At 44.8% G+C, this 17,589-nt stretch overlaps 1 protein-coding gene across 3 annotated transcripts in view; it reads left to right on the top strand.

Annotated features, from left to right (window-relative positions):
* WDR26 (WD repeat domain 26) overlaps positions 1 to 12,757 on the top strand; it is a 39,815-nt gene extending 27,058 nt beyond the window's left edge. For 2 of the 3 annotated variants that reach the window (XM_072830137.1, XM_072830136.1), the window contains exons 10-14: positions 1,051 to 1,196; positions 1,478 to 1,556; positions 1,834 to 1,963; positions 4,846 to 5,031; positions 8,195 to 12,757. In XM_072830137.1, coding sequence (XP_072686238.1) covers positions 1,051 to 1,196; positions 1,478 to 1,556; positions 1,834 to 1,963; positions 4,846 to 5,031; positions 8,195 to 8,220 — 567 coding nt within the window. In that variant the 3' untranslated portion in view covers positions 8,221 to 12,757. The remainder of the gene's footprint in view (positions 1 to 1,050; positions 1,197 to 1,477; positions 1,557 to 1,833; positions 1,964 to 4,845; positions 5,032 to 8,194) is intronic. The other variant, XR_012032763.1, reaches the window with a different exon arrangement.
* The last annotated feature ends 4,832 nt before the right edge of the window (positions 12,758 to 17,589 follow it).

The following is a 17,589-nucleotide window of genomic DNA, read 5'->3' as shown; positions in this document are numbered from 1 at the left end:
TGGGACTCATGGAACCTCGTGTTCTGTCATTGCAGCATGGTTATGAGCCACAAGTTCTTTTCTTCCCCCAGTAGTTTCAACATGCTCTATCAGTGATTTTCCCATAGTTTAAGAAGTTATTTCTGGACTTTTCTATCCACGGGCTAATATATTGTGTATCGTACTACCTGTATTTTTTACTTATTTTTCCTTTGTTTTAACAGAGGCACCATTGACATACCACATTATGTTTCAGGCATACAACATAATGGTTTTATATTCGTGTGTGTTGAAACCACAGTCACTGCCCATTACCATACACAGTTGTGATGAGGACTTTAAGATTTACTCTCTAAGCAACTTCCAAATACACAGTCCAGCTAGCCCCCATGCTGACTTGACAGCAGTGACGCCGTTGATTCTTGAGTCCCTGGCTGACCTCAGGATAACCGTGTGTGTGTCTCTGCTGACCCGCAATCCCTACAGTGTGGACACCTTCCAGGCCCAGAACTCGGCAGCTCCCTCATCTGTGGAATGGGATGCTTCTCAGAACTTTGAATATTCAGCAAGATAATGATCCTTAGAGCTTTGATCTGTAGAACACATTTACAAATTTAGTGATATTTTTAAAATGTAACAGATTCTGAGTTCCGTAAAACTGTAACTAATGGTTTGGTAATCTTTTCCATTTCACCACTTCTGAATAGTGTAGGACAGATCCCAGTACACCGCATTTAAAAGAACGTTTGAATTCATTTCCAATAGTAGTGAGACCTTCACTTGGAATTTAAGGATTCTTTCTTTCTGTGTGTATGGTTTATTTATCTGTGCCCGGCTGGTTATTGAAGGGAAGACAAATTTTACAGAGATTCTCTCCCCTTACCCCGAAGGTACTATTGTAATGAAATTTGACCTATATTCAAATTTTCACGATTAAAACCACTTATGGAACAATTAAGTCGAGCAGGAAAAAACAAACTTACTACAAAAAGATGCTGCTAAGAGATTCTTTCTGTTCTTTGCTTTCCTGGTGTGGTTTCCTAATGGAAATAATAATGAATTTCTCCTCAGGATTTAGATGGGAACCTCCTTGACTCCTGGGAAGGGGTAAGAGTGCAATGCCTTTGGTGCTTGAGCGACGGGAAGACAGTTCTGGCATCAGACACACACCAGCGGATCCGGGGTTACAACTTCGAGGACCTCACAGATAGGAACATGTAATTAGTTTTTATATCCATTAAATAATTATTTGATTAATATTAAAATGTGTGGTGGAACTTGATATTTTAGAAGAGTTTTGTGTTTTGTGAATTTGGATTGGTAATCAGGAGATGCTAGCAAACATTAACTCACAGTTTTTTTCTTGATTGAAATACAGTGTGTCATACTGATTACAGACAGAATTGCAGTGTTTAAGCTAGAACATTTTATGTTTTGATAATTTGAATGTTCTTGATTCTTAGTATGTTGCTTTTGACAGATTCTTTTCTGGTTACAGAGTACAAGAAGATCATCCCATTATGTCTTTTACTATTTCCAAGAATGGCCGATTAGCTTTGTTAAATGTAGCAACTCAGGTAAGTTCATTATAATTATAAAGATTTAGCTTAGTTCAAAATGGAATAGGATTGTTGGTGTATGAATATATAAATGAATGTGTTTACACTTTCTTAAATTTTACTGTATGTGTTTGATCCTTAAGTTTATAGCGTCAACTAGAAATTTATCAGACTGTTGGCATTTTGCACAAATAGAAATTGAAAATGTTCCATCAGGCAAAGAGATATTCAGATTACTTTTTAAGATTCCTTTGAGTAGAGGTAGAATAAATATGTCTATTATCTTTGCCTTCAGGGAGTTCATTTATGGGACTTGCAAGACAGAGTTTTAGTAAGGAAGTATCAAGGTGTCACGCAAGGGTTTTATACGATTCATTCATGTTTTGGAGGCCATAACGAAGACTTCATCGCTAGTGGCAGTGAGGGTAAGTTGTGTGTGTCACCATCAGTGCGCCTGTGGGGACAGGGTGGGAGCTCCGTAATTGCCTCAGTGGCTGAGAGAGCCATGTCTCCAGGCAAATGCAGGGTGTTAAATGAAAAATTGCTTATAGAGTTTTATTTCTCTGATACACTGTTCATTTCCCCTTTTTGGAACGACTTGAGTTCTCCATAACATCACAGCAGTGCCCATTCTGGCCACGTGGAGGTGTGCTCGATGCATGTGTCAAATCAAGATTTAGTTAAACCAGTACTCTCTTGTGATGATGTGCCAGGGTTTGTAGTGTCTATAAAGTCAGGGTTGATTATGATGTTTTACCTGAACTTAGACAAAATCGACTCTATTTAGGATCTGCAGTGTTTCTTTGATGGCCAAAGAGAAGCATTTAGTTTGAGGATTCTTATGGTCTCAGAAAAGCTGAAGTTCTAGAATCATCTTTCCTACCTTTCTGAAAATCCGTACTCTCCAGTTTGATAACATCAATATTCTAGGCAGGCCTGTTCCTAAAGTAGTCTATCTGTCTCATTTATAGGAGAAGTTGTTTGCAATATGCAGCACAGATAGGCGCATCAGTATTAAAAGTAAGTGTGCTTCTGAAGGCACTAGAAGCACAGGTAATGGCAAAGAGTGGCAAAACCTCACTCAGCCCCCACTGTTCTGCTCTGGGTGCTGCAGCAGCACAGCAAACAGATGGAACCTAATCTTAGAGCACAGACCAGGGGCCCAGATTCTGCTGGTGCTGCAGTTATCATCCAAGGTGTCAATCACCCAGCTTGATGAAAAACTGATATCCGTAGATAAGAGGATCACAGAGAAACACATGCATTTCCCCTTTGTGTATAAGGGGAAATTTATACAACTCTTGATTTCATCTCGGGTCATGATCTCAGAGTTGTGGGATAGAACCCTGTATCGGGCTCCCTGCTCAGGGAGGCTGCTTGAGGTTCTCTCTCTCTCTCTCTCTCTTTTTCTCTCTCTGCCCCTCCCCTCCACTTGCACTCTTAAAAAAAAAAAGAAGAAGAAGAAAGAAAAAATCAGATAAGATTGAGAAGAGAGACAAATGGTTTGTAGGGAACACTTTGAAAAGTTCACATCTTCCAGTTATATTCTCCCAGACTCTGCACTGGCTTCTCTGTGACACGGTCCAAGCACGTGATGTTTCTGCCTGCTTGTTCTCACCTCCACCTATGCTCCAAGTCTCCCTCCTTAGCTCTGCTCAGCCCTGCTCCTGGTGGGCTTCCCTCCCAGTTATGCTCCTCAGTCTTTCCAAACATCACATGGACCCTAGAGGTCCTTCAGAATATGTGTAGCTGCCATCGTCTCTAGTGATGCCAGTCCTTTTATTTTAAAGCCCAAGTTAACTTTGTATTAATGATGAATTATTATTAGACCACATTCTGTTTATGAACAGAATGAATGTTCTGTGAAATGTAACTGAAGAGATGAGGGTTCTCACAACTTAGGTGATGTAGAATGGTTCTGAGAAACGTTTTTAACACCAAGTGGACATAGTGAATGTACTGTGTCCCAAGTCAATCACATTGATCCATTTGCCATTTATTCACAGGGAATATATTCCAGGAACCTTCCAAATCCCCAAATACATAAATGCTGACATAAAATAGAGCAGTTGGAAAACCCGTTCCCAAAAAAGTTAGGCCGTTATTCAGGCTTTTTCAGTGTGCTAGCAATATGTAGAAAAACGTGCTTTATTTTTTACCTTTGCAAAAGCACTGAGTTCCGGGGACCATGGCAGCCAGCAGAGCTCACATAGCAAGACTGTCGCTCTGACCCTGACTCCTTCAAGTCACAAGGTCTGCTGTCTCTTCAGCAAGCACCTTCTTGGATGTATGCTCACAAAACATCTCACACCAGCAGTGGGCAGGTGCCTTCACACTTTTCACACTAATGTGAACTTCTTCAGTTTAAGGGGGAAGCGTACCCAACCTGCTGTTTTATCTTATTTCATGTTAGATGTTTGGAAACCAGGACAGAATCTTTTACCACAAATGAGCTACTTCTCAGCACTCTGAGATTTGCTCAGTGGAGAGCATGTCCGCCAGGCACTCCCACACTGTCCCCCAGGTGACCGCACATCTTCAGGGGGAGCCCTTCTGTAACTCACCCAGGACCCTGCCTTCTGTTTAAGAATTGTCAGCTGGACATAGGTCCCTCTTTACAGTAACACCTGGTGTTGACTCTGTGCCAGGCTCTGTTCAGAGCTCTTTTCATACACAAACTAGTTTTGCCCTCCCACCGTGCTGAGGTCAGTTCTATCCTCATGTGCAGATGAAGAACCCGAGTGGGTGCTGTGTCCAGGTTACGGGGCCTGTCAATGGAAGGCAGGCGCGAGTTGGGTGGTCGGACTCCAGAGCATACTCTATACCACGTCCCTGGGAAGGGTAGGAGCACAGCACCCACCTGGTTCTTCACCACACTGGTGGTGAAAACTATAGATCCACCACGAGTTGTCTACACGGCGAATACTCCACAGAGGTTTCACTGTCCTCTGCGCTATGGCTGTTCTTGGGTTTGGACGCGTCACAGTTCCATCACATCCCCTTTCCACAGTGTTTATCGCCTCTGTCCTCGATTTGTTTACATTGAGAGATTTTGACTGTAACCCATTACTCAGGTATTAAAGAATATTGCGACTTGGTGATGACTTGAGAGCTAATCAGTCACCTTTACCAGAGGAAATGTATGTTTTGTTAAAATGGCATTTTGCATAAAGTAGTTAATAAACTATTCACATCATATTAACTTCTGGTAATCAAGTCGTATGTTCTATGTGTAATGAATGATAAATTTAAGATCAGTTGGTTTTGTTAATGTAGAAAACTCCCTGACTTTCTTCTGTCTATTCAGATCACAAGGTTTACATCTGGCACAAACGTAGCGAACTGCCAATTGCGGAGCTGACAGGGCACACACGTACAGTGAACTGTGTGAGCTGGAACCCACAGATCCCATCCATGATGGCCAGCGCCTCAGACGATGGCACTGTTAGGATATGGGGACCAGCACCTTTTATAGACCACCAGAATATTGAAGGTAACATGGCTGCACGCCATTCCCATGTTTTCTCTGGGTGAAACCTTGCCCTGCTTATTGTAAAGTGGCAGTACTTTTAAGTGTGGGATATAATCTATTTTGTCCCTTATTTAGAGATTATATATTCTCTCCACAGAAGGAGTTTAATAATCTGAGATATGGGTGGGTGTGTGGGTGTGTCTGGTGCATGTGTGCATGTGTGTATGTATGGCATTGGTATGTGGTGTGTGTATGGTGTGTGTGTGTAAGCACGCCTGTGGCACAGGTGCGTGTGTGTCTCCAGCATGTATGCATGGACGTATGTGCGTTGTGTGTGGGGTTGTGTATGTGGTGTGCATGTGTGCATGCAAGTGTGTGGTGGTGATGGTTGTTGAAGATGAACAGGAAACATGCCACCTCGTTTACAGCCACGTAGCTGTTTAGTATTTTCAGTTCAGCAATCTTGAAAATCTTCCTCCATGATTCAGGAGGCATTTTATACTTTCCATATGCATGAGAACTAGCTAGTATACAAAATTTGAACAACTTCAGAACAATTTGCTCTAGAAAAGAAGCCCCTATAACACCACGTGGCACCCAGGCCCCTGTGCACTGTGGATAATGGGTAGAGAGGAGACCCCAATCTGTCCTGTGCCTCGGCGCCAGGCAGCAGGGGTGCCGTCGTCACAGCGCTATGAAAAGAGGGTCTACCCTCATTTGCATGGGGGAGAAGACAAGAGTCACAGTCCTGAGTTTGAAGGGTTTTCCCACTACCTGGCGATGCTGGGGAAGCAGACTGTGAACCCATGGCTCAGTTGAGCAAGATATTTGTGCTGGAGAGAAGACAAACAGAGCAAGTGGAATATTTTCTTTGATTAGAAGGAAGCAAGTTACCCTGAAAACAGATGAAGAGAATTTAGTTCGCCAGCCGTGGTCAGGTGAGAGTACGGTGCATGAAGAGGATATGAGTGAAGAAGTTTGAAAACCACTGCTCATTCATTCAGAGCCTGAATGACCTTTCTGGTCTGTGGCACTGCAGGACCGGCCAATGTTCCTCTGGGAAATCCAGTGCAACAACCAAGACCCCTTGCCTCCTTTCGATGTCTGGTTAGGTTTTAGGCCCCACTCTCAAAGCTAGATGTTTTATAGATCTATAACTGTGATTATATGTTTCTCTAATTTTATTAGTCACTGGGAAGTTATTTCTTCAAGGAAGCATATTCAATTTGAAGACATAGGAAATGTTAGGTATATAGTAATAGATTTACCTGGTGAGCAGATCTACTTATGTCTCTTACTGCTTATTCCTCTTACTGCTGTGAAGTAAGAGCTGCCCCACCATTTGGTGGATGGAGTTAATGTGGACACACGCTGTGAGCCATATCTAGGTCAAACTCAGCAACTTTGCCTTGTGTTTGGGCAACATAGGTACAGCCATAGAAAGATGTTCATTTATACCTCTAACAGGAAAACAGTTTTTATAAAACTAGATACCTGGGTAGCTCAGCGGTTTGGTGCCTGCCTTGGCCTGGGCGCAATCCTGGGGTCCCGGGATCGAGTCCCGCGTCGGGTTCCCAGCATGGAGCCTGCTTCTGTCTCTCTCTCTCTTTCTCTCTATCATAAATAAATCTTTAAAAAAAAAAAAAAAAAAAAAAACCCTAGATACTTGGTTATGTGCCTTTTATGTAGGTGTCTTTGGGTTCTTTTACCCCTAAAAATTTTTTCTTTAACTAATTAAAGTCATACCTGTTTGAAATAGAAATTTTGAAAAACAGAAGAGGAGACTAAAGAAAATGACATTCAAATATCATGATACTGTAATATACTATAAGTCATTTTAAACAAAACTGTTTGACTTAACTCCATTTCAGACTTTTTTTTTTTTTAAGTTTTTTATTTATTAGAGACACAGAGAGGCAGAGACATAGAGGGAGAAGCAGGCTCCCTGTGGAGAGCCCGATATGTATCTCGGTTCTAGGACCCCAGGACCACACCCTGAGCTGAAGGTAGATGCTCACTGAGCCACTCAGGTGCCCCTTCATTTCAAAAACGAGTTTGCTGCCTTTTATTTTATTTTATTTTATTTTATTTTATTTTATTTTATTTTATTTTATTTTATTTTATTTTATTTTATTTTATATTATTTTATATTATATTATATTATATTATTTTATTTTAAGATTGTATTTATTCCTGAGAGATAGAGAGGCAGAGACACAGGCAGAGGGAGAAGCAGGCTCCATGCCAGGAGCCGACGCAGGACTTGATCCTGGGACTCCAGGATCACGCCCTGGGCCAAAGGCAGGCGCTAAACCGCTGAGACACCCAGGGATCCCCAATTTGCTGCCTTTCATTAGAACAGTAGAGTTCCTTACTGTATCATTTTGAGGAATAAGCAGAGTGGAATAAGCTCGAGCACTGACATACTACAATGCTAATGAACCTCCAGAATGACAGGCCAGGTGCAGGACACCAGACTCAGAAGACCACGTGGAATGTCCCTCATGGGCAGATCCACAGAGACAAAGTAGACCAGTGGGTGACTGAGGGCTGGGCACTGCCGCGTGTGTATGACTGCTGACTGCTGATGAAAATGTGTGAAAATTGATTATGGTGATGGTTGTACAGCCTTGAGAACATCCTGATAATAGCCATTGAACTCTGCGCTTTAAAGGCATGCTTGTATAGTATGTGAGTTATGTCCAGGAGGCTTGTTGCCTGTTCCCAAAAACAGTTGGGAAGATAGCACAGAATCTCAGGCTGAGCACACAGTCCCAGGCACCCTCCTACCTTGGCCTACCAGGTTGTTTGCTCTTCCTTCCTTTTGTAATCTATTCATAAGCATAAAGATTTCTGTTCCACATAACTATTTCAAGGTTCATTTTTAAAGTATGAGATTCTAATTTGATTATTCACTTGGGTTCTGCAATATTCAGAATAATGAATTTAGACTGTAACATATAGGCTAAGACTTGATACGGACATGTTGTAAAGATTATGATGGAAATGCTAAGAACTTGCCATGGTGTGATTGCTTTTCAGTGGTAGTACGGTTTGTAATGTCATGATCCTGATAATTAAAACTTTCTAACTGGTGACTTTTTTCTTCCCTTTCCCTCTTCCCTTCCCCCCTCCCCCTTCCCTCCCCTCCCCCCCCAACACATTTCATCCTGTCTTCATTCAGAGGAATGCAGTAGCATGGATAGTTGATGGCGAATGTGGAGCAGACGACTTCTGTTTAACTTAAAATTAGTCGTATTTTAATGGCTTGGGATTTGGTGCAAACAAACATGATTGATAGCTGGACAGACATGCTCGTCATGAAAAAAGAACCATTTCTGAAGCCCGATTGGGGCCAAACATTTACACCTTGCTTCATAGTAACCAGTTGAGATGAAGCACGTCGTTAGAACGTTGTTGGACACCATGTTGAATTATCCCCCCATCGGTTGTGAAGAACTGTGCTACATTCAGGCTTACCCATTGAACTCAGTATATATATTTTTTTCCCTCCTGCCTTTTGCCTGGTGGGATACCATTCTTGTTGCTCTTCTGTGTAATGAAGTTTAAATGCTTGTTTGGAAAACTTTATTTAACAGTTTAGAAGGCTTGATAGAAGGAGTGCATTAGTCTGAAGAGTATACATTGGATAGGAAAGAATTTCCTTCTTTTGTTTCTCCAAATCTTTCCGCCTTATTTAGCTTGAGATCTTTGCAGCTTGGTTCATGGATTCTAGCCTTGCCCGTTGCGCAGTATATACTGATCCAGATGATAAACCAGTGAACTATGTCAAAAGCACTCTCAATATTACATTTGACAAAAAGTTTTGTACTTTTCACATAGCTTGTTGCCCCGTAAAAGGGTTAACAGCACAATTTTTTAAAAATAAATTAAGAAGTATTTATAGGATTAAAGTGACTTCATTTGTATACATTTGGAATCTAAACCAGCTTCAAAAAGTTTCCTCTCTGACTTAGATATTACGCAGTATAACTGATGCTCTTCTGGAACCCCACGTGAGACTTGCCCAGAAACAGTGCTTGGAAGGACGTGGCACAGGAGACCCAGAGTCCCACCGGGAAGGTTTCCCCCCTTTTGTTTTATTCCTGAAGGAACATCAGTACCTGATGTTGAAGATATTCAAGATTCAAAAAGAGAATTGTAAATCTCTACTGACAGGAGAGATGAATAGTCAGTTTAAGTTTCCAGCCTGGGAAGGTGTTCTGGTGCAAAATCAGCAGGCGAGTGGAGCCGAGGCATAACCACTGGGGGAGTCCAAGGATGTTTGAGCTTGTCCGGAGTATCAGCAGGTTACAGACAGGCCAAACTAGGTTTAACACCTCATAGTCATTGGTCTTAGTGGCCCTCACTATTTTGTCCCATAGAGAGACCTAAGTCCAGACTGCTCCTCCTCAGTTTTCCAGGTATTGCCATACTGAACCTCATTCTACACTGGTGCTCTGGGTAGTCCTTGCCTTCCCCTCCCCTTAGTTGAAGGAAAGGTCTCCTTCGTGGGAAAGCACTTTTAATCTTGAGAATTTCACATTTAATTAAAGTAAGCCAGAAGCCTGATGTTCACGTTGTGCTTTTAAACCCTGTAACAGCTGAATGCAGCCGACTTCATCTCCTTTGAGACTCCTTTCCCTGGTCAGCAGAGGCTCCCAGGGGCCCAGCTGTTAGACTGGGAGGAGGAATGGGAGCACCCCTGAGATAAGATTCTGGCCAAGGAAAGGGCCTGTCTGTGCTAAGTCCCTTTGGGGCCCAGCCAGGCCTGCAGTCTGTCACCGCCCCAAGTGGGCACTATCAGGACCCAGAGCGGCAGGGGGAAAGGCTTCAGTGTCAGGAATCCTCCTGGGGCGCAGGCTGGGCTACAGGGAGGGGAGAGGACAGACAAATGCAATTGGCCTTAACATGCATGGGTCCTCCAGAAGCTCACAGAGTAAGACAAAGTGGCAGACCGTGGGCAGCAGATTATTTTATCAAATTGGTATGTAAAAGATTTCTTTAAGCTCCATTTTGCAGAGACCACCACTTAGAGAATCAAGAATTCCTGTTTTGATACTTCTGAGTTACAAATAAGTATATGTTACAGTTTATCTGGTACTTCATTTTTCTTAACTCCAATTACTTTTTACTTTGAGCTTGAATAAAAGTCTTCATTGGTATCTGTAAGTAACTAAGTGGCAACTTCTCTTTACATCAGTGCAGTTCAACCCGTTCCTGGTGTTAGTGATTTGGTAAACCTCAAAACCGTTAATGCAACCCAGTCTCCAGAAACATCTGAACATTTCTGTAGGCCGCCACGGCTTACAGATCGAGTCGCCATGTGCCCTGGTAGGTTCCGGGGCGGCTTAGCCATAAGTCTGTCCCTGCTTTGCCCAGCCAGCCCCAGATCTGAGTTTTTCCCTTAGAAACACTGTTAAAAAAAAAAAAAAAAATGGCATAGAGGTGAGGCACATTTTACGAAGAACCTAACTATTTAAGTTAACCTAACTTAAAGCGGAGTAGCAACTATGCAAAGGTCCACATAGCAGCTAGGGGAGCGCCTGCACCCACCTACTTGCTGCAGCAGCAGCCCAAGCACACCAGCAGCGTTTGGGCCGGAGTGCCGCACAGGGACTGCTAGGCGAGGTGACCAGCGAAGAGACCTAGGACTGGCCAACCCATAGCTATAACCTGACAGCCTCCAATAGCGCTATAGTCTGTAGGCTCCAGAGTGAGGATCCTGGCAAGCCGGCACGAGATACTGACAAATGTATAAATGAAAAGTACCAATACTTTTTGCACATAGATCAAACTAGACTGGGGAATTTTGGCTCCAAAAATCAGGTTAGTAGGCTCACTTCCATGTGCTTAAAAATGTTTTTGTTGTTATTCATTGATTAAGGGCTAGAGCAAGTATGAAATGAAATGTCTTTTTCCTCCAAACACTTGGTTATGGGTAGTAGGGCGTTGGATGTGAGAATCAGGTGGACTGGGGGGGGGGGGGTGATGAAGAGCTGGGGGGTGGGGGCTAGGTGTGGGCATGGCACAGCTTTCCTTCGGGGCTGGGTATCCTTAGTGGTTGCACCAGCTGCATTTCTACTCTAGGCCAGGTAAATGTGTTGCATTAAACCAGGTAAGTAGTCTAAACAGGAGGTTTGCAAGCATCCCCAAAGACCAGCCCATTTTAGTGGGTGGGAGGACAGGCAGGGCTTACCTAGCTTTAAATATGAATGAGGTGATGGAAGGCACCTGCTAGTTGAAAGGGAAAAAAATCCCAATTTCTGTCTGTATTTTCATCTGAGCTCACACTCGTAGAAATAGGGCGCTTTCTGTTCTCCCTCCAGAACAGCGTTCTGTGACATTAATAGCAAACCTTCTTCCCCACCCCACCCCACCCCCATCTTGAAATTTTCTTTTTTAGGCTGTTGTTTCCTGCACACGAGAACTGACCCTACCACCTCTGCTCAGCGGTCAATACCGCACACCTCTTGAAAGGGAGATCTCTGTGTCAGTTTCTCTGACAGCAGAAGAATGACTACTCTTGAGTGGGGAGGACAGAAGACAGTTTCCTTAATATCCTTTGTGTCCCATCTCTAAAATGTGCAGATATCTAGATTTCATTTAGACTTTAGCAGTTCTCTTTTGGCCTTACACTCCAAAACATGCATTTTCAAAACCGTATCTGATTTAGCATAAACAGCTAACTTTAAAAGAAGAGGTGAATTTGCATTTATTTACACTTAGACACTTTCTAAAAACAGGGTGAACTTAATTGAAAGTTTCAGTGTTAAGCTATTGTTACAGTAGCTGCCCTATAGTTGCAGAAACAAAAACTGTAAAACCCGTCCCCTGTCCACTTAATCCAGATAGGCTGGATTTAATGAAACTAATAGTATAAAAATTGTGTGTGTGTGTGTGTGTGTGTGTGTTGTTTGTCTGTGTGGGAGAGAGAGAGAACTTAATTCATAAAGAGTCCTAGAAACTGTTTTCTGGGTTCTTGTCATTTTACTAAGTCTCGTGCTTGTGTGATGTGCCCTTTCTGAGTTTAGGGTCTGGTTAATACTGGTATATTTTTATAAGATTGAGATGTGTCCCCATCTTTAACTCAAGCATTTTCATTATCAGGGTCAATGTGCTAAAACCGAATCGTAACATTTTTAGGCACAGATGGAAAAAGATGTCATTGGCTCCTTGAATGTGTGTGTGTGGCGAGGGGAAAAGATCCGCAGAAGCATGTTTGTACTTACAAACCAAGCTGTAGAGATCAAGGAAAGAACTTGAGTGCTGATCTCAAGATACCTAACTTGTCGAGATTCCCATGGCATTGTGGTGGAGCTAGTTAACACTTAGAGCTTTTGGTCTGTAATAACTATTTGCTATGGACTGATTCAGTGTTTCAAAGGATTGTGTTCTTAAATTTGGGGGGTTCTGTTTGTTTTTTTTTAACTGCCTCAGATTCTATTTAGTAGTTTAAATTTCTTTGCTTTATTATTTCATTAAAGCATAAAAAATTTCAGGTCTCATATTTATTTTCACTTGTTCTACTAATTATTTACAAAACACCCTTTGTTAACTTTTATTTTATAAATGTGTAGTATATTAAACGTCTTTTAAAATTTTGTTCAATTGAAACTACATTAACTTTGATTTGCTTTAATGGGATTTTTTTTTTTTAAATACACCTTTTCCATGTCAGTGCGTAGCACCTAACCAATCGTTTGTATTCCCTTTCAATCCAATAAACAGAATGAATAAGACATCATGGCTGTGTCAGCTCTCCTCATGTCCATTAACGTGAGTGCTTAGATGGCACTGCTTCTAACAGTTGATTTGCTGAGTTTGACCCCCATATATTTACTGGGTGTCTCTATAAGTTGCTGTCAAAGGAAGCACCTCAAGTGTTCGGCTCCCTTTTTTTAAAAGAGGCAGTTGTGCAAGAAGAGGTGCTCAAGTGACTCAGTAGGTGGAATGTTTGACTTGATCCTCAGGGTCATAGGTTCGAGCCTCACATTCGGTATAGAGATTACTGAAAATTTTCAAAAAAGGACAATCATGGATTAGAGAAATTTAGGGAACACTTGAATTTTATTTATATTTTAAAGATTAATTCACAGAGAGAGCACAGGGGTCTGGGCAGAGGGAGAGGGGGAGAGACCATCTCAAGCAGACTCCATGCTGAGCACAGGGCTCAATCCCACAACCCAAAGATCACAACCTGAGCCAAAAATGAAGAGTTGGACACTCAATCAACAGAGCCACCCAGGTCCCCCAGGAGCATGTTCTTGCATCTCCAAGGAATCCAATGCCTGCCCCATTTTGTTCAAAGATATTACTGCATCTGAAACTATGCATTAGGAATTACATATGTTGGGTAGCCCTGGTGGCGCAGCGGTTTAGCGCCGCCTGCAGCCCAGGGTGTGATCCTGGAGACCCGGGATCGAGTCCCACATCGGGCTTCCTGCATGGAGCCTGCTTCTCCCTCTGCCTGTCTCTGCCTCTCTCGCTCTCTCTGAATGAATAAATAAATAAATCTTTTTTTAAAAAAAGGAATTGCATATGTTAGAGAAAATATACTTTCAGTTTGAAATTAAAATTTATTTCCTAATGAATAATTACAATTTTTTTTTTAAGATTTACTTGAGAGAGAGCAGGAGCAGGGGAGGGAGAGGCAGAGGAAAAGGGAGAAGCAGACTCCCTGCTGAGCAGGGAGCCCCATGCAGAGCTCGACCGCATGTCCTGAGCCAAAGGCAGGATGCTTAACCGACTGAGCCACCAGGTGCCCCATCTATAGTTTATTTAAAGATCTCCTTGGAGAGGGTCACCTGGGTGGCTCAACCAGTTAAGCGTCAGACTCTGGATCTCAGCTCAGGCCTTGATCTCAGGGTGGTGAGTTCAAGCTCTGCGTTAAGCTCTGTGCTCAGCACAAAAAACTCTTGGGGGAAAGCATTGAGTGTGTACCAACTCACAGCACTTCAGTGCTTCTGAGAAAAGGGAAAGAAAATCAGTTCCTTGTGGGGGAGAGTGATTACACAAGTGAGCTTTAGGAGGCTTCCTGTAAGGAGCAGAGTCGTGCACGGAAGGACGCTCCCCTATGAAGTATCAGTGCTAGGCGGGCAGGTGGTGGGGTCTGCGGTGTCCTGTGGAACAGGTCGGAGAAGCCTTTCCATTTGTTTTCTGTAAATAGAGCTCAACTCTGTAGACTTGGAAACACAAGCCTATTCATCTGTGTTTTAGCTCTCTGGCCAGCCCCCAGGACCTGGGATGATTTCCCAACCAAATCGCAGAGTAGGGAGCTGTATTGTTGGGGCCGGGGGAATGGGGGCACAGAGAATCCCAGGCGGACTCCCCGCTGACCATGGACCCCAGTGCAGGGCTCGATCCCACGACCCTGAGATCACAGCCTGAGTGGAAGGCTGTGATTACAGCAAGAGTAGGACGCTCCACCGACTATGCCAACCAGGCACCCCTGGTGCCCTAGGAGCTGTCTTTTAAAACAGAACTCAAAAAAAAAAAAAAAAAAAAACAGAACTCAATTCCTTCCACTTAAAAGTGAATGATTTTTGGTTACATCCTTTGATGATGTCTTGAAATTTTTTCCAGAAAAACAAAACTCTTATTGAATCTTATGTTGGGCAGCGCAGGTGGCTCAGCGGTTTAGTGCCACCTTTGGCCCAGGGCGTGATCCTGGAGACCCAGATCGAGTCCCACGTCAGGCTCCCTGCATGGAGCCTGCATCTCCCTCTGCCTGTGTCTCTGCCTCTGTCTCTCTCTCTCTTTGTCTCTCGTGAATAGGTGAATAAAATCCTTAAAAAAAAAAATTTTTTTTTTCAACAAACGTTGACTTTGTGGCTGTGGCTCCCCCTCTGGCTTCATCAGTGCACTTCACCCAGGAGTTTGTGTAGGAGGTAGTGGGCTAATGGCCCCTCCCGGAATCCTAAACCCGCGTTTAGGGAAGGCAGATTTCCTTCACGCCTTTGTCTTCCAGCTGGGAGGACCCAGGGCTGCCATCCTGCAGGAGCTCAGGAACAACATCTAAGAATTCAGGTTGGTTTCAGGAACCCTTATCTCACGGAGATGCTGCGTACAAAAATACTACAATATTAGAGACATGATGATGTCGATGTCGGGCTGGATTAGGGATGAAGCAAGCATGCCCATGACTTCAGTGCTGTAGCGGCTAAGATACAGAATTACCAAGCAACATCAATTAGTCCTGCTACTGCCTTCCAGAAAGTTAGGATGTCTCCTGGAACCACAGGAGGCCCGGCCGTGTCCCAGGGGCCGCCCGGGGCAACTGCACAGATCGTGCCTCTGTCTGGGACACAGGCCACGGGTTCAGATAAGCAGTAAGATGAGCCCTCAAAGCAGGTTCCTTCCCCATCAGACTTGATGACGATGTCACATCATCATTGAGAGAAGATCGATGCCCATGAATTGAGCTGAGAAGACCAAGCAAGAACTCCAGCTCCCTCCTGCTCAAGTGCTGGCCTCTTGCCCCAGACGCATGTGGTCAGAGCAGCGGACAGGACGAGGTCGGGTCCCCTGGGCAACCAGAGGGAGGTGTGAGGCACGGGGTCGTCATGGGTCAGGGGGTGCCCTCTCAAGGTCGCACACACTGGGGCCCCTTCAGGACCAGGCCTGATCTGTGAAGCAGACATTCTGATGAGGTGAGAGCTGGCTACGTACAGTCTGGGAGGACAGGCTCCTGATCTGGCAGGCAAGGTGCAGAAGGTGCCAGAGCAAGTCAAGTTCCCAGGGAAGCATCCTAACTGGAGAGGAAGCAGGTCCCGAATCCCACCGCCTTGTCCACGACACAGGAGAGCTGCCCACCCAGGGGCTCAGAGGAGGGGCGGAGGCGCGCCCCCACCTGGCTTCCTCCGTGCCAGCAGGGGCTTAAGCGTACAAAGACGGGGACAGGATGCGACCAGACTCAAGAGCTCACTCGCAGAGCACCCCACACAGCCGGACGGGGGTTCCGAGGCCACCTCCAGCCTCACTTCCCTCTTAAGGGCAGAAATGGGAGGATCTGGAAGGTCTGTGCAGTGCTCCTCTCAAGGGAGAGCACAGCACCCGAGTCCTAGCACCTTAACCACAGCTCATCAATCCAGGCTTCTCCCCTCTTTTCACCATGTGTGGACACTAGTCACCCCCTCCTATGGCTCTGATGCAGACGAGCGATTCGAGAGCATGGGCTCTGTTCCTTTCCAACCAGTTAGTGTTTCAGAACCGCCCCCACAGCCCAGGCTCACCACCCACCCACTTTCCACTCACCCCCCGGGGCAGAGTCCCCAGGGAAGAGCACACCCTCTACCACCTCGGAGCTGCTTGAGGGGACCTGGTGCTCAGCTCCAAGGACTGAAGTCCTTTAAAGCCTGGAGCTATAAAAGCTTGAGCAGGACATGGCGAAAACCATAGATGAGAACAAAGCCGGGCAATAGATCGGTTTGGTTTGGGGCTTTTCTCTTACAGGCAGAAAGCTGTCCCCTGGTCATCCTACGTTACAGTTTCTCAGCCCCGAGACATCAGCGATACAAGGGGGCCCCAGGGTCCGAAGGCAGCAGTCCCTGTCCCTGACCGTCCTGTCCTGCCATATGCAGCCGCCACGCTCCAATCGGGGCCCGTCTGTCTAGGGAGTCAGGCTTAGCAGCCTCCAGGCTTCTGCCCAGGCCGGACCGGGTCCCCGACCAAAAGGGCACGCGGCATCTGGTCTCTTGGTGACCATACATTGTTCAGCTGCCCACTTCTGCCCCAACGTCACACAGCCATATCCTGCCTAGACGCCAAGGCTTCAGTCGGCGCAAGCACAGCCCCAAGTAGGAGTGAAAAGGATCAGCCATTCAGCCCACAAACACAGACCAAGAGGCTGATGCTCCCGCCAACCGCCCGAGCAGACCCAGCCCCAGGGAACGGAGTTGGCTGCGGAGCACCACGGCCTGGACGGCCTGGCCCACGTCTCCCTAGTCAGAGTGGACATCAGACGGCGGGACAGAAGCAGGGCAGTGGCAGGCTCCATGGTCACTCGGTGACTGGCTATTCCTGCTCTAATCTCATGAGCATCTTCTCTATCAAATCACCTCTCCAAACCCACTGAAAAATGTAACTAAGAGACCGAGTGCAACGGGTTGCACAGAACATGGGATCAAGACCCGGCAAGAGCCAGCGGGTTGAATGGGTTTGAGGGTGATTTTGGAGGCAGTGCCTTTAAATGAAAATTCTTGATAAAATTGTGTTTTAATTTATTTTCCTTTCTAGAAGCAGGAATTACATTGTACCTGGGAAAATGGCTTATAGGATTTCACAGAATCTGCAAAGAAATATATACTTTTTGAAATGTCATTTTCTATTAACATTCTTATGAAAAGACTTTTAGCTGACAGTCCCATAAATCTTTACACCGAATTAAATACACGAAGCTGCCACAAGGGGTAATCTGTCTCTTCCTCTGCCCAGATTAACAGCGCAGCCCTACGCTCTGCCTTCTCAGTACACTCGCAGCGCGTTCCTGCATCTAGTGGGCTTTCCCTTTGATGTGTGTCCTTTGTTTCTCTGGCATGCAAGGCCGGCGAGGCAGTCCTGTTGCTATGTATGGATAAC

This window comes from Canis lupus, chromosome 6, assembly GCF_048164855.1.
Source record: "Canis lupus baileyi chromosome 6, mCanLup2.hap1, whole genome shotgun sequence".
In the NCBI taxonomy this organism is placed as follows: domain Eukaryota; kingdom Metazoa; phylum Chordata; class Mammalia; order Carnivora; family Canidae; genus Canis; species Canis lupus.
Note: the sequence above shows the minus strand (reverse complement) of the source record. Positions and strands in the feature narration are given on the sequence as shown.